This window comes from Larimichthys crocea, chromosome VI, assembly GCF_000972845.2.
Source record: "Larimichthys crocea isolate SSNF chromosome VI, L_crocea_2.0, whole genome shotgun sequence".
Classification (NCBI taxonomy): Eukaryota; Metazoa; Chordata; class Actinopteri; family Sciaenidae; genus Larimichthys; species Larimichthys crocea.
In genome coordinates this window covers 952567-968215 of record NC_040016.1, presented here as the reverse complement: position 1 = coordinate 968215, position 15649 = coordinate 952567, and the positions used below count along the sequence as shown (strand labels likewise).

General features: G+C 41.5%; 3 protein-coding genes across 4 annotated transcripts; 2 read left to right on the top strand and 1 right to left on the bottom strand.

Annotated features, from left to right (window-relative positions):
* The first annotated feature begins 107 nt into the window (after positions 1 to 107).
* On the top strand, positions 108 to 2653 carry cdab (cytidine deaminase b). The gene is made up of 4 exons (XM_010755712.3): positions 108 to 376; positions 1165 to 1276; positions 1745 to 1802; positions 2113 to 2653. The coding sequence occupies exons 1-4, from the start codon at positions 190 to 192 to the stop codon at positions 2251 to 2253; spliced, it is 498 nt and encodes a 165-aa protein (XP_010754014.3). The 5' UTR covers positions 108 to 189; the 3' UTR covers positions 2254 to 2653.
* dnajc16l (DnaJ (Hsp40) homolog, subfamily C, member 16 like) lies at positions 2647 to 12392 on the bottom strand. 2 transcript variants are annotated; one of them, XM_027279032.1, is made up of 16 exons: positions 12261 to 12392; positions 11043 to 11277; positions 10809 to 10875; positions 10529 to 10674; positions 9760 to 9935; positions 8573 to 8757; positions 8276 to 8380; positions 7718 to 7876; positions 7466 to 7596; positions 7126 to 7303; positions 6758 to 6940; positions 6553 to 6629; positions 6202 to 6282; positions 5893 to 5982; positions 4838 to 5008; positions 2647 to 4666 (listed from the first exon to the last, which is right to left on the bottom strand). In XM_027279032.1, exons 2-16 carry the CDS (start codon positions 11228 to 11230, stop codon positions 4189 to 4191), a joined length of 2415 nt encoding a protein of 804 aa, XP_027134833.1. In that variant the 5' UTR covers positions 11231 to 11277; positions 12261 to 12392; the 3' UTR covers positions 2647 to 4188. The 2 variants fall into 2 exon arrangements, with proteins under 2 accessions (XP_027134833.1, XP_010753904.1); XM_010755602.3 differs by lacking the exon at positions 12261 to 12392 and having other exon boundaries at positions 11043 to 11465.
* b3galt6 (UDP-Gal:betaGal beta 1,3-galactosyltransferase polypeptide 6) lies at positions 12319 to 15508 on the top strand. Its single transcript, XM_010755821.3, has 2 exons — positions 12319 to 12451; positions 12842 to 15508. The coding sequence occupies exon 2, from the start codon at positions 12852 to 12854 to the stop codon at positions 13869 to 13871; it is 1020 nt and encodes a 339-aa protein (XP_010754123.1). The 5' UTR covers positions 12319 to 12451; positions 12842 to 12851; the 3' UTR covers positions 13872 to 15508.
* The last annotated feature ends 141 nt before the right edge of the window (positions 15509 to 15649 follow it).

The window sequence follows — 15649 nt, the reverse complement described above, 5'->3', positions numbered from 1 at the left end:
TGTTTGAACTTCTCCTTAATTACCCCCCTGCCCATTGCCACATGATGACAGTATGTTGACATCCTAGCAAGTGATTGGCTGTGACTGTTCCCTCTCCCCCTTCACTCTGTCCCATTCACATTTAAAGCTGTGTTACAAAAGACGCATTCACTGACTCAAAAAACAGCCTCACACACACCAGGAGCAAGTATGGACCAAGTCAAATTCAGCAGGGAGGTGATGCATATTAAGGACCGTGGCTCCAGACACTTGTCCCAGGAAACTGTGAAGAAGCTCATTCACCGGTCGCAGGAGGCAAAGAAGCAAGCCTACAGTCCTTACAGCAAATTCAGGGTAGGGGCTGCTATCCTGACCACTGACAACTGTGTATTTACAGGTAAGGTACAAAAAGGAAGGAAAAAAAAAACAGGAAAGAAAGTTAACTAAACACCTACTCTGTCAATATTCAATCCTGTATTCTAATTATTTAGGCTTTCCTAAAAAACTATTTCATGGTGTATTTTTCTGTACTTTATCAATAAGTAGACTTTAAAGAGTCATATACATTTAAATAAAGTATTATAAAAGATTAATTGCAATTGTTGTGGAAGTATAAGGAAATTAATCATTACCTTGATCAGAGTTTCATTTTGCTACACTGTGTTAATGATTACCTGACAACAGACAGCTGAAACGTATGAACCTTGTGAGGAAAGTTCAGAGTTTAAGCTTCATTCATGTCCATTTTACAGCAGTTCATCAGTAAATACTCACCAGCATACATATTACTGGTTGAAAAATGAAACGATGGTTCACAGGATAAAGAAATCTTAACTTTCCCATCAGCAAACGTGACTTTCTGTCATTGCGTCACTTGCACTGTACACATTGACAGGGATGTCAAATCATTGTCAACACTAAGGCAAAAACACAACTGTCCTGTTCATGTTGCTGGACTCTACAAAGCTTAGTAAGTCACGTGTCCCTCAGCAGGGGGACAAACGGCTGGCAAACAGCTGTGAGTGCAAAGACCCGCTGGTTGAACAGGTCAGGAGAAGTAAACAGACTGCCCCTTTGATGTTTTTTTTTTTTTTTTTTTTTCTTTCAGATTTTAGTTTCAGTTCAGTGAAACAAATAACACATTAAAAAGCTGATTACTTGTGATTATACTTGTGTCATCGGCAGGCTGCAACGTGGAGAATGCTTGTTATAATCTGGGAGTGTGTGCGGAAAGGAACGCTATCTCCAAGGCGGTGTCAGAGGGCTACAGGAATTTCACAGCCATTGCAATTGCCAGGTAATGTTTGTTTCATCAAGTTCTGAATAAAGGAAGTGTATTTCCTGTGCACTGCCACATGACAACATTCATCTAGCCATTGCACAAACCCAAAATCATCATTCCTCATTACAAGACCATGACTCACTGTAGTTGTGTGTTTTCTGCACGTCGTCTTTGACGAACCTGACCAAACTCACGATTCCCCTATTACTTCATTCTGCATGCTCATCTGAGCTTTTTAATGGCTTGTGATGATTATGATGTCAGGCATGTCAGAAGACTGTATAGAACAGAGCAATGGTCGTAGAAATGCAAACATTCATAGCAGAGAAACAGTCATTAGGAGGCAGTGGGGAATGAAAGAATTGGGCAACCTACAAATGTAGTATTCTTAAGAAGAGAAAAAATCTTTCCAACATAAATACATTTACCTAGTTGAGACCTTTTTATTTTGTTCCTTAACTACAGTTTTCCTGTTTGTTGCAGTGACCTGGATGACCAGTTCATCTCCCCTTGTGGTGGCTGCAGGCAATTCATGAGAGAGGTATTAAAATTTGCTTTTTCTTTAAAATCCCTGAGAGACTAATGGTAAACCACATGTACACTGACCTTGCACTAGCATAACAAATGATAGTCTGTGAAGGTTCTTAGTCGTCCAGGTTATCTTTCTTTGATAGGGGTTAAAGCTGGGTCATTTGGACTTGGTTGTAGATCAACCAAGATCTACAAATAAAAAACAGATCTAGTTTCTTATTAACTTTTTTGTTGTTGTCAGGGCCACATACAAAACACTGAGCAAACAATGAGAAGGGGGAGGATTTAATTACGTCCTCTATTTCTTTTTTTTTTTTCAGTTTGGGCCAAATTGGGATGTGTACCTATCAAAGCCTGATGGCTCATACCTGAAAATGACTGTGGACGAACTGCTGCCAACCTCCTTTGGCCCTGAAGACCTGGCCATGAAGAAAGTGTTTGACATACCTAATGAATACTGAGCCAGTTGGTACTGAGTGTTTGCTCTTTGAACCGTCATGACATGTACTGTGTATAATGCTGCTGAAAATGTATATTCATGTTTAGCAGTAATTCTATTTATGGTAACTATTTGTTCTTGTATCATGTATCTTGTATCTTGATTGTAGACACATGTGTCACATATTTAAATTTACTACATATATATATCGTAATTTTCGTAAAAGACGACATCAAGCTAATTGCCAGACTGTTACCCGGAGATTTCATTATTGATCTTTAATTTACTGCATCAACATACTGAATGCTGTGTTGTTGAAGATAAAAGTATTTTTTAGTTTAAAGAAGCTTGAAGGAAAACAGCATAAATATCAAAGCAGGTCAGACCTATGTGCACATTTTAATAAATAAACTGGTTTAAAAGGATTTTCTTTTTAATAAGTTACACTTCATTTTTCACAGCTGGATATTGACATAAATCAAGTTCAGAGGACATACAAGAAAAATAATGAGTTACAAGTTACAGTGTACCGCAGTTGTTATTCGTTGAGCAGCAACAGATTCCATTAGAGATTATAAAGGAGGAGATGGAGGTGGTGACACATTTAGTCGCCAGTGCAAATTCACTAATTATGTTGAGTGTTTTTAGATCTACTTAATTCCATGCATTCAAATTTACAGTGGTTTAAGGGCACAGGCTTAAAGTCTATATATATGTAGTAGGATTTATTGTTTCTCCCTGATTCAGACAAGAACTTAGAAAACACGAGCAAAATCAGACAAACAAAAGCAAATCTCAACATTTTCGTTACCTCTTACCCAAAATGATATTAAACTTGGCCAGTACAGTACTCAATGTAAAATCCCTCAACTAAACAGCAGCAAGACATGGCAGCTCAGTCTGAGCAGAAACAATCTTTCTGAATCAGCATCCATTTTTTAAAAACATACTGAAATGGAGCTAGTGTTGTGTGACTAAAGTGATTATTGCTGTTTACAATGCTTTGAGATTCTCTCTGTGTTTATGTCTGTGAATTAAGGTCGCCTCTCATAGCAAACCAAGGTCAATATTTAAATTCAACTGCAGACTCCTGAAAGTAAAAAAAAAACATATATATAATATTCAGTGCAACAGGCTTGGTTTCTCGGTATTAACCGATGTGGAGATCTGATCGTATACACCAGAATTCTCCCGCTCCCACAATTGTCAATTGTAAAGATGTGTTCAGGTACAAAGCAAATTTTAGAGGCTCTCGGTGGTTCAAAGGACTCAGAGCGAGTAGAGCAAAGGAAACTGCTGTCCGAATTCACATAATGCACAGAGACAAAAGAAGAGGAAAAGAACACAAAGGGTTCGTGTACACACACATACATGGACACACTCCACACACAGCTACAGCTCACATCAGTATCAAGATGCTTATTGGCTGTATGTGGGTACTAAACAGGGACAGCAGAAACACTCGTGAGCAAATAAACCGATATGAAAATTCGCTTTGCATGCAAGATGCTGTATGTAGCTAATCAGACACACCGCCTGTGTGTGTGAAGCCTGACTGACTGTGTATGTATGTGTTACAGCTCAGACTCTGGCATTTTTAAGACCATCTGCTTTTGATGGTTTCTGATAGATTCTCTCCTTTTTTCTCTGTACAGAAGACATGAAGTGACACCTCACAGTTCAGATTTTGCCTCAAGATGCATATATTAAAAAGGTTTGTGGTAGCAAACGACTCTAAACCTTCGATTTTCACCTGCACCGTACTATCAGATAAAACAGGACATTCTGCAAACAGGCTGCAGCAATTCAATGCGGCAACCCACCTGTGTGAAAGACACCTTAAATAATAATTTGAAAACTGCAACATTGTTCTGCGTTTTTCTTTTATCGAGAACTTAATCAGCAGGCAAGACCACATAGTGTATCTGCCACCGTTCGTACCTTTCTTACTCTGACCTCAGCTCTCCGTGGAGGTGGTTTCATCAAGAGAAGGCCATGCAGGGACCTGTAATCTGGGCAGGGTGCCCTCCATAAGCCTCTCCATCCACAGTCCCAGCCTGTCAAGCTTGTGGTGGAGTTCTATGGTAGTTGCCCTACTGGAGCCTCTCTTGGGTACAGCCCCATCATCCCTGGAATGGGACCTGGATCGGGAGTGGGAGCTGGATCTGGATCTGGACCTGGACTTTCTCCTGCTGTCGGAGGAGAATGAGGTTTCGGATGAAGAGTCATTGGGATCGTCCCCTGTGAAGACGGGTCTGAAGAGGCAAAAGTATTTTTTGTGGCCATTGAGGGCCAGGACGTGACCGGTGTAGTCTGAAGACTCCTCGTCCTCGTCTGAGTGGCCCTGCATAGCATCAGGAGTGGAGCGAAGGAGTGACGGCATCCAGTGGCGGTGCTTATCGGCATTTAGGAAGGAAAAGTGGAGGGTCTGAGTCCTGTCATGGCAGAAAGGTTTGGGATTATAAAAGGGTCGATGAAAAATCAGGAACAAGATACTGAAGTACAATAGATTTATTCCTTGATATACAGTTAATACCATCATTTAAAAGCAAGTTACTGCAATATTAAAAAAGAATCAAAAATGACCCTGGAGTGCTGAGACTTACCCAGAAAAAGAAAAAACCTCCTTTGCATATTTCCTGAGCAAGACAGTCTTGGATGCATTGGTTAGCACAAGGACAACATTGATGTGGCCGGGCCTCAACTTGACCAGGTTGCTGATGTATGTGACGTCTGTCAGCTCTGTCACTTCCACAAAGTCCTTCTTAGGAGCACGGCTGCATGGTCCAATGAAAAAGACAGAGGGAGGGAAAGAAAAGGGTGAATTTACAGCCACCAATAACTCTCAAACGTAGGAGAAGTATTGTATTTAGACAGACTTGAAAACAAACCAGATCAGCAGAGGAGATTTTCAAATACTTTATCATTAGTTTGAAAATACGCTTTTTTTAGCATATTAATTGTCGCTGCATGTTAATATACCTCACATAAAACTTTCCAGGGTTTTGCACTCTGCTGGCAAATTTTCTCAAACATTCACCTTAAACAGGCAATTAAATGAACCCATAAATGAATGTAAACACAGATACAGGGCACGGTGGGTTTTATCTTTGGCAGCTAAAGTTCAATCACTCTGTTGATTGTGGAAAAATCCCAGCAACATGTCCACAAACAGTGATGTCTGATGGTGGCAGTGACTGTATTTGTTGTTTGACTCAGAATTGAGTTAGAAATATTGTACAGAGCTGTCTGAGCCAGATCCTCACAGTAAAAAAACACAATCAGTCAAGTGTGGACAAACAGTGACAGTTTTTATGGCAAACCAGTGACACATCTTCCTTCTTAGGGCAGTTTGGGTAGTATTGCTCTGTGAAAATATGAAGTCATTAACACTATACTACACAGCCATGTTTAATTATTAAAGAGAAACACCCCAGTTGCATAAAAAGCTATTTAACTGCAAAATACATCTTAAAAAGGCACCAGTGGGCCAGCCTGTGTGAGAATTACAAACACTGTCTTTGGTGTCCTTATTTTCTAGCTTTCTGCTTTTGTGGCTCAAACTGTGTTGCGCATGTAAAACAGGCTTTTGGCGGTGTATCCGCTGTGACCCTTGGTCAAAGGAATCCGCATCCATCTTGTGTTCGCCTCCTTTCATTACCTCGAGGTACCAGCTCTATTTGAAGCATCGTCCTCAGCTTGCGGTTGCTCCTTTTGCTTTGGTTTCCGGGGTTTGCTCTCACCTGGCTCACTGAAAACACACGACAGAAGGGAAATCATCAGTGTGGAAACACATTGCTCTAGGAAAGCTATCCAAATACAAGCTAGCCTGTATTTGATTCAGCTGTTAAAACTCTACTGTAGTTCCATATCGTCAAGAACAAACTATTTGAATTAAAGACATTTCAAGTCAAATGTTTGCACGTTTGATTAAAATGTCACAGCCTGAAAAGGGTCATGGCTCTCTCACCTGAAGGCCTGAATGATAACGGTGCCAAAAAGAATGAAGAGAGCTGAGAAGATCAGCGACAGGATGGGCATCATCTCTCGCCTTGAGGAGAGAAAAGTGCCATTATTGAAACGTGTAAGAGAAAATCTGAAGCAGCCCAACAACCAAACAATAACAATACTTTCAGTCTCTACGTAGACTGTCGTACAAGGAGCTACAACACAGCTATGATGGGTATGCACTAAATGCGTATCTACAGTGTCCCCATCAGGTCATTCTGGCAACAACTCGATGCAGCAGCATGATTCAGCTTCTGATACATTTCAAATCCGTCAGCAACGCTGCAGACAGTCTGAGTGAGTGTTGTCTTACCAGTTTGAGTAGAGAAGGTCATCGTATATTTGAAGGATGTAATCATAGGCAGCATTCATCCACTGAATAATAAACATCTGACAGAACAGAAAAGAGTGAAGTTAATCCAAAAATATTTCCAGTCAAAATCCCCCCCCCCCATTAGTCAGTGTGGCCCCCCCGGCCCAGTGTTCTGTAAGGTGAGTGTGCGTCTGCGGTGTCTTACGGGGGCCATCTCGTTGTTGAGTTCTGGCAGAGTGGCGTCTGAGGTCAGGTAGGTGGGGTCTTTCTGAAGGAGCTCCAGCTGTTCGTGAAGCCTGTACTTATCTTCTTCACTGCCGTTCCAGCCACCGCTCACAGAGCGGTACAGGACCTTACCAGCCTGGCTCCGCCTCTCAAGAATCACCACCTGTAAGTGGGTGTACATATCGGTAATCTGACACATATCAAATTCAGCATATTTCTGGACAAAAGATTTTCCAGCAGGTGCACGCTGTTCTTGTCATTAGTTGAAAATCCTCTTCTTCTTTTTTCCCCCCTTCAGACGACTTCATTCGTATCATACATTTGATCGTGGAGGTTTCTGCCACTGACCTGTGGTGAGTGTGCAGCTTGATTATGCAGCAGGGCCTGACAGAGAGGCTGCTGCTGACGCTGGTAGACATAAGCAAATCGTAGCACGTCTTTTTCGTTAGCTGACGCAAAGTCCAGGAAGGCCTTATTGCCTGGGATAAAGGCTTGTTCGTCCCCTGTGATCAGCAGCACACAGTACCTGCAAACAACTTACAGTCAATTCACCTGCTACTGCAGCCTAAGTGCACAATCATTTCAAGCTCAGAGGAACAACCACTTCATTTTCTTCACAGTTGTTACACAAGAGGTCGTTTTTAGCTAGATATTAAGTGCAGGACCGTCTGTTCAGAAAATGTCTTACTTCCTCCGTCGGTGGAACTGCTTGACAGGACAAAGCTCATCAAAAAGCTGCTGGTTGATCAGCCGTGGCACCTTCAGGAACTTGTTGTTGGAGACAAACTCATCCATGATCTGTCGCTTCATTCCTCTGGCCTGAAAAAGGAGAAAGGACAGAGGGTGTTAAATGTGACAAATGGTTCAGAATTCACCTTTTCAAACTAGCCAGCCATCTAAATGACCAAAGAAGTTGTGGTGTGGGCTGTGAGAGATGTACCTGGATGATGTCAACAGGCTTCTCTGTGTCCTCCTTGAACAGCAACATGGTGGGGGCGTATGTGTTTATGTTGAACTGCCGCAGTAGCCGAGTATTGTGTGTGTCACCCTGGTCCACGTAGCCAAAGCGCACATAGTCTCTGAAGGCAAACGCTGTTAACTGAGGAGTGGGAGGAGGAAGATGAGAAGCATGAAAAAAACAGTTATGACAAATTTCATTGGTTAAAACAATGTTGCATTGGAACGTGACCGGTTAAAAAAACCAAACACAATCCTATGTAACAAAGGAAGAAATATTAATTCATTAGTTAAAAAATTCAGCAGAAACAGCTGCTCACACAGATGCAGTTGCTCTTGGGATCTATCTGCTTTCTATTGGTGTATGAGTGAATACCGCACCAGAGTACTAGCCAGCTTGAAGAGCAAGAACAGCTCTCTCCGTTTTTCAGCATAACATTTAGTCTAATTAGTGCAACAATTATGTGCATGTGTGTGTGTGTGTGTGTGTGTGTGTGTGTGTGTGTGTGTGTGTGTGTGTAAACAACAAAACACCACTTACTTTGTAGAGTAGCGGAATAATAGGGACTTGGTCAAACAAGAGAACGGTGGGCTTATTTTCCACTTGCCAGCTATCCAGAAAAGTCAGGTAGTTGTCATCTGTGATCTGGAGAAACAATGGCATTAGTTCATACATGTATTCTACCCTCGCTGAACTGAAAATCTGTTTAGTTTCTAACACACTCAATGGTTAAGACTTGTACGTGAATCCTTTTCCTTTAGTTTAAATTCTCTGACGATATCGCACGTGTAGGCATAGTAGTGTACGTGTGCGTAGTAGTGAGTCTGCTGCATTTACCTTTTCCACCAGTTTCTGGGGCAGCAGGTCTTCAATAAACTGTCGCAGGTGCTCCCGTACCACAGCCTGATGGAAGAAAGTCACCCTGCCGTTCACCAGCCCGATGATAGAGGGAGCGCGGTGAGCTCCCAGCTGGTTGGCCAGGCGACGCTCAATACCCAGGTCCACAATGCCAATGCCAACACCTGGTGTAAGAGTAAAAAAATAGACTGCTGATGTACTTGTAACAGTAGAGCAAAACACAAGCGTTCTTGCAATGACATTTGCTTCACTGCATTTGTTCTTACCACTCGAAGAGACACTTGAGGAAGAACCTGTGGGATCTTTACTCCTGTCTTTGAAATTAGTGAGGCCAAATGGCCTGCTGCCTAATGGAGTTCATAAATGATGCATAAATCTGTTTTTAGGATCACTGTAGACCAGAAATAGCAGGGAAAAAAAAAACAAAGCTGATTCTGACATGGCCAGAAATTAAAGCTTTGAAACATAAATGAATATGCAAGAAGTGTTGCTCATGATGACAAAAAATAAAATAAAAATAAATCAAACTCTGCAGTCCCCCCTTAATGAAGCTTTTCAGGTTCTCGTTTTGCTTTCACAACCCACAACTCTCCAGTTTTGTTTCACGCTCACCACTCTAACCAACATCATTTCCAGCTGCAGAGGGCAGCCGCTTTCAGAAAAAAAAAGCATTGAAGTTCTGAAGTTTTGAAAATGGCAGAAAAAGTTAGTGACTAGCTACCATTATAGAGCATGTAGCAACTAAAGACCCAAATATAAACCCAGTGTCCACAGAGTACACAGGTACACCTGCACAATCTAATGCAACACCAAGTGAAAGACAGTGATGACTTTATGTAAGTGTGATTATAGAGCACTGGGAACCGTACTTCTAATTAGTAGAATTAACTCAATAACTTTAAATGAATCTCCAGTGCCAGACATTTGTTACATAGGGTTGAATTTCTCCCTTGGCTTTATACTCTGTTCCAGGACACCACAGAAAACAAATAAGCCCTCGTGAATAATTAAGGAAATGATTTGGTCTCTGTAAAGCATCTTAGCATTTAGAATTTAATGGCCTGGAACTGAGCAAACATTGTCTTTACGTTATGATGCTTTTAGGAAAACCAACCCTCGTGAGTGTAAGGGAGCAGACCGATAAGATTCTGGTGACGCACACGTACCTAGTGGCTCCAGTTCCTGCACTGTCTCCTTCCACACAGGCTCAATATGGATGCATGCAAAGCACCATTCAGAGGTCACTTTAATTAGATACGGCCTCTTGTGGCTGTCTGGGAGGACATCACTGTTGAACTGTGCGTGGTGAAGCAGGTATTTGCTATCTGCAAAGTCCCTGGACCTGGAAGAGGGTCAGAAGCAAGTCAGTGAGTCTGTTTTTAGACAGAACCTGCAGAGTGCTGTCAGGACATGACCTGAGAGAAAACCTTTTAGAAATCCAATCTTATTCATTTACTCATTCTAAACCTTGGTGCACATGTTCAGTAGAGCTTTGAAACTGTTAATAAAAACTCACAGGAGCAAGTTGTTGTTTTTTGTAATAATGATGATGTTAAAAAACTAAATATAGAGACATTTGAGCACATCAAAGTCCACAACTAATGATTATTTCCATTTTTATTTACTCTTGACATCAAACTAAAATTACAAATTGACAAATGAGCAGAAAACGCTAAAAGAAAATCATATTATAATCAATAACCAAAATCAAACCCAAGAAGCTCACACCGCTCAGCTCAGTATGGACAATGCACAGCCAGCATGCTTGAACAGAAATATTTTTATAGGAACGTGAAGAAATAAATGTTTTCCCAGAAGTGACAGGAGAACAGACCTGTTTATGAAATAGGATTTTGGTCTATAGCATGCAGGAACTTTGAGTTTGACAGTGACACACCTACTACAGAACACAGCACAAACGTGGACATGAAGTACCTGGGAAAGTGGAAAAAAGACTCGTCAAAGTAGAAGCTGTTGTGGAAGCCTCGGAAACCGTGATGCTGCGACTGGCCAAAGGGCTGGTTTTCATCCATCTGCCCGTAGCGGTCAAAGTTAGACCTCCGCTCCTCATTGGAAAGAATCTGTGAGAGGTCATGATACAGAAAGTGAAACAGACTGAGTGAGACACACACACACACACACTGTCTGTCACAGACAGGTGTCAGCTGGAGCTTGTATGAAATACAGTATATGATATACTGTGATTCGCCCCCACCTCATATGACTTAGAAACCTTGATGAACATGTCCTCAGCTTTAGGGTCCTTGTTCTTGTCTGGATGCCTGCAAAAATCCCACAGAGGACACCATAAACCACTGCTGGCTCATACGAGGTTTAAAGGTTTGATCAGGTTTTCAGTCAGTAGATCACAGACACCGGGGTCAGGTGTCAAATACACACTGATGTCTGAACAGGGGGGGTGAAGATGTGACGGGCTGGGTGGACTCACCATTCTTTGGCCAGGTTCTTGTATGCCCTTTTGATTTCTGTTTGACTCGCACTCCTGCTGACACCCAGGATTTTGTAGGGATCATATTCAGGAGCTGTTCTCACCAGCTGCACACTCAAAACCAGCAGAAAGATGGCGACAAGAACCGGACATGTCCGAGGGTATCGGCCGGCTCTCCTGGCCGTCATCGCTCGCTGCTGTGCTCGTCCAACGTTGACGTCAGTGATCTAGCCAGCTGCCCGGAGAGGCGTCGTGTTCAGTGACGGACAGATTTATCAAGCTAAGAGCTTACATGAGCAGGTAAGCCGACTTCCTCAGTGTTCAATACAAACGACATAGCGGTACTTTACTAAGATGAGGCCATTATTTTTCTAGCTAATGCAAATCGTCAGTGTCATGTCCGCAATGAAAGATTAGGCTTCCGATTACATATTTCAAAATAAAATTCCTTATTCATCCCACAACGGGGAAATTTACTTGTTACAGCAGCAGAGCAAAGTGCAGCATACACTACAGGATTAGAAAAAAAGTAGAAAAGGCAAAAAACAACAACACAATAAACAGACAGAAATTAAAATCTTCCTCAGCCTTCTTCCAATGACATACAGTGAACTTGAAATGAATCAAAATAAAGTGACATAATATATTGACGATCACAAAACGTTTACTGTGCAACGTGTCTGTTTTATGGAGTCTGTAACTGCAGATGAAAAGTCTACTACTGTGCTTTTATTTTGAAGCAATCATAGATAACGTCCGCTCTCGAATATTGACTCTGCATCGATACTCGCGACAACGCGCATGCGCCAGTCAGCAGCTGTCCTCAAAACTGATTAATTCTCTTTTCACTCCGAGTTTAAATGTTTTTTTATTATTATTATTATTTTTACGAAGAGGGTTTTCATTGTTTTATTATTTATATACTATTTCTGTTGTATCACTTCTTGTAAAAAAAAAAAAAAAGTAGACTTATTTCGTTTTCTCTTGTGTAGATTATATACAATGTGTTCTAAAAACATATTACGTTATAGAACAGAAACTAAATATTTGTTCATTTTTTATTTTGTCTTATTTTGTTTCGAGGGGGGATTCACTTCCGGGTCACGGCCACATAATTTTGGTTTACACCAGACAAAAAAAAAAAAAAAAAAAAATGAAACACATGAAACCTGGCGTAACTCGCCCAGTGAAAGATTGAACCTGCTGACTGTAACCTACCTTGAACGGCGGCGCTGGACGTGCTGGTCTCCATCTCAGTGTTCAGACCAATATGAGCAACTTGTGTGTGTTTGTCTGCAGCTCACCAAGTGCGCACAGCCTCTTATCTCGGTAGCTAACGCTAGCTCTGCAAATCTGTGGCCCGCTCTGGCTCTATCACCGACGGGACAGAGACTTTTCAACAAGCCGAGGTAACGTCAACGAACAAATGCTACTTCATTGCTGCTGTGACACATTTATCGGTACACAGTGTGCAGGGCAACTACTGAGCTTAGCAAGCAGGTGGTGCTAACTTGTTTGAAAGCTACTGTTGTTCTAGATAATAATGATGTGTGATCGAAATGTATTGATCCAAACAACCAAACAAACAAATGAAGATGCTACGAGCGATCTAATACCAGTGCTATGCACAGATTGATACAAGATGTACATGTTTGATGTATGTGAACTACGAGCTGATGCTTTGTAATTACTAACTGCCCCTTCATTCAATCATACATACAGTTTGTTATTTGATGAATCTCTCTCTTTGCTCAGTCTCCTGATAGTTTGACTAACAATCTGTTGTGTTTTCATTCCAGACTCTGCACCATGAATCTGCTGCGTCTTGTGTGCCGCCACAAGACAGCGCTGGTCATCGGCACTGTGTGCAGCTTCGCTGTAGTTCTGGTCTTCTTGGCCAAATGTACTTCAGAAACCCTGAAACAGGGCCACCAGGATCCTCCAGGCCTAGCTCCCCATGCCAATGATTTGCTATCCCGTCCAGAGCAGCATAATGCCCCCGCCGCATCCAAAGACTTGTCAGCATTCATCGTGGTCCTCATCACAACCGGACCTAAGTACACAGAGCGGAGGAGTATCATCCGCAGCACCTGGTTGGCCAAGCGGGACTCGGATGTTCTGGCCAAGTTTGTGGTGGGAACTCAGGGGCTGTCCAACGAGGACCTTCAGAACCTTAACACTGAGCAAGGACGGCACAAAGACATGCTCTTACTGCCTGATTTGCGAGATTCTTATGAGAACTTAACACTTAAGCTGCTGCACATGTACTCCTGGCTGGACCAAAAGGTGGAGTTCAAGTTTGTCCTCAAAGCAGATGACGACACATTTGCACGCTTGGATCTCCTCAAGGAGGAGCTAAAGGGCAAAGAGCCCAGTCGGTTGTACTGGGGCTTCTTCTCCGGGAGAGGGCGAGTGAAAACAGCTGGGAAGTGGAGGGAAAGCTCTTGGGAGCTTTGTGACTACTACCTGCCCTACGCGCTGGGTGGAGGCTACATCCTCTCAGCTGACCTGGTACGTTATGTGCATCTTAATGCGGGCTACTTTAAGACATGGCAGAGTGAGGACGTGTCACTGGGTGCCTGGCTGGCACCAGTGGATGTTCGGCGGACGCATGATCCACGCTTTGACACGGAGTATAAATCACGCGGTTGCAACAACAAATACTTGGTGACACATAAGCAGAGCTTGGAGGACATGTTGGAAAAACACCAGACTCTACAGCGTGATGGCAAGCTCTGCAAGGAGGAAGTCAAGCTGCGATTGTCCTATGTGTATGACTGGAGTGTGCCGCCCTCACAGTGTTGCCAAAGAAAGGATGGCATTCCTTAATTTTTGTCCTTTTTACAAGGCTAAAGTTGGCTTCTGATTCGTAACTTCCAAACCGGGAAATGGTAAAGGGGTAATATTTTTCAACCAAGTCTTCATTGTTCATCCATTTAAAGTTGTGCAATGGGTCCCTTACATCATAATAAATGCCTTAATCCTGTTTTAAAAGGCAGATTTCAGATTTAGAGAAACATTTTTCTAATGGTAAAAGGGGAAAAAGGGCCACAAAATCTATATACGATCATCTTTTATCTTTTCACCAATTTAAAACTTGGTTTTAGAGTTTTCAGTTTTATTTAGAATATGTTGGTCAAGTGTTTTTTGAGCTTGACCCAGTCTAATGTGATCTAGATGCAGGAACAATAATCATGTTGACCTTTTTGTTTTGTTTTCACAAACAATAAAGGTTTCACAAATTTAAAAAAATAGTTTTCAACCATCTCAAATTTCCCATTATGGATAGAGAACAATACGTTTTTGCAAGTAGAATGTTGTTTTGAACTGCGTTAAAGCTTTCACTATGATGTCTGCTACCAGTTTGACAACTTTAAGAGATGTAACAATGAAGAATTGGTTGGAGAAAAAAAAAAGTATTCTTGAATTTGTGAATAGGAAGCGAACTTCAGCCCGATGTCTTTTTTTTGACTTGTAAACTCCTTTGGCCTTGTTATTTGGACCCATGCTTATGTCAGTGCTTTCCTTACCACCAGTTTACTACATTGGTGGCCTACTTCTCTCCTCTGTCTGTGCTTTCTCTGCTGTACCTCTTGCTGAATATTTTCCAACACTATGAGATATGTTTTAAAGTTATTTCAATGTAGTAGATAATACAGGGAAACACAGACAGGAGATTCTTACCCTGCCATGATGTCTACATTTTTTGTATTTTATTTATTGTTAATTTATTCTGCAGCGAACGTAACACACTGGTATTAAGTTGGGACAGAAACACGGTAACTGTGGTTGCTGCTTGTGAGTGAAATTTGTATTTATAAAGATTTTGGGGGAAATCACATGACTGAACTGTCGTGACTGACAGAGTTAATGGTCAAGAAATGTTCCATTTCAAATGTAAAACTTGTGTTTACACTCAACGGTACTCAAGGTTTCATGTGTTTTTAAGAGTTGCAAAGAATGTGTGACAGAAAATGGTTGAATGTGTTTTATTCAGCAGGCCTTCTTATTCCTGCACCTGTCTCACTTAAAGGTTTAGATCCATACATTTACTGTGCGGAGACATCAAGTTGATTCAGATTGAGAAACTTGGTAAAGACTACCAGCTGGCACTTGGTCACTTTTTTTAAACAAGAAACAGTCCATGAATTATTATTCAGTAATTTTATTTTTCCTGATGTTGAGCTCTCCAACCTGAACTTTGTGATGTCAGTAACTGTGTCCCAAAACTTGTGAAATGTGTACAGCGTTGATTAAAGGGTATGAGCACAAACAGCTGAGGAATGCTGCAAAAAACAGCCAAGTAGGAGTTAATTTTTATGATCGCTGTTACGTTTTTGTGAATAATGATTATTTCCTCGCTGCTGTCACTAGCAGTTTCTACTTAATTCAACCTAAGTTTCAGTGTTTGTTTTTTACGTACATGGTCAGCCTCCCTGGATGTTTTATTAAACATTTTAAATGTATTTTTGTCACTTATATTCCTTTTACATTTGAATTGTTTGAAAGAAAATGCCTTAGTGAAATGTACGTGTTGTAAAATTCTCTATAAAAAGCAAAGAGGACAAACAATTCTGCAAAAACACAATAATCCTACTTTCACATTA

Bases quoted from the DNA above. Each gene is read 5' to 3' on its own strand.
- cdab (XM_010755712.3), top strand. From the start codon at position 190: ATGGACCAAGTCAAATTCAGCAGGGAGGTGATGCATATTAAGGACCGT. The intron at 1,277-1,744 runs GTAATGTTTGTT...TGTTTGTTGCAG, and splicing joins ACAGCCATTGCAATTGCCAG to TGACCTGGATGACCAGTTCA. The intron at 1,803-2,112 runs GTATTAAAATTT...TTTTTTTTTCAG, and splicing joins GCAGGCAATTCATGAGAGAG to TTTGGGCCAAATTGGGATGT.
- dnajc16l (XM_027279032.1), bottom strand. From the start codon at position 11,230: ATGACGGCCAGGAGAGCCGGCCGATACCCTCGGACATGTCCGGTTCTT. The intron at 6,941-7,125 runs GTCAGTGGCAGA...ACCCACTTACAG, and splicing joins AAGCTGCACACTCACCACAG to GTGGTGATTCTTGAGAGGCG. The intron at 5,009-5,892 runs GTAATGAAAGGA...TGGACCATGCAG, and splicing joins AATAGAGCTGGTACCTCGAG to CCGTGCTCCTAAGAAGGACT.
- b3galt6 (XM_010755821.3), top strand. From the start codon at position 12,852: ATGAATCTGCTGCGTCTTGTGTGCCGCCACAAGACAGCGCTGGTCATC.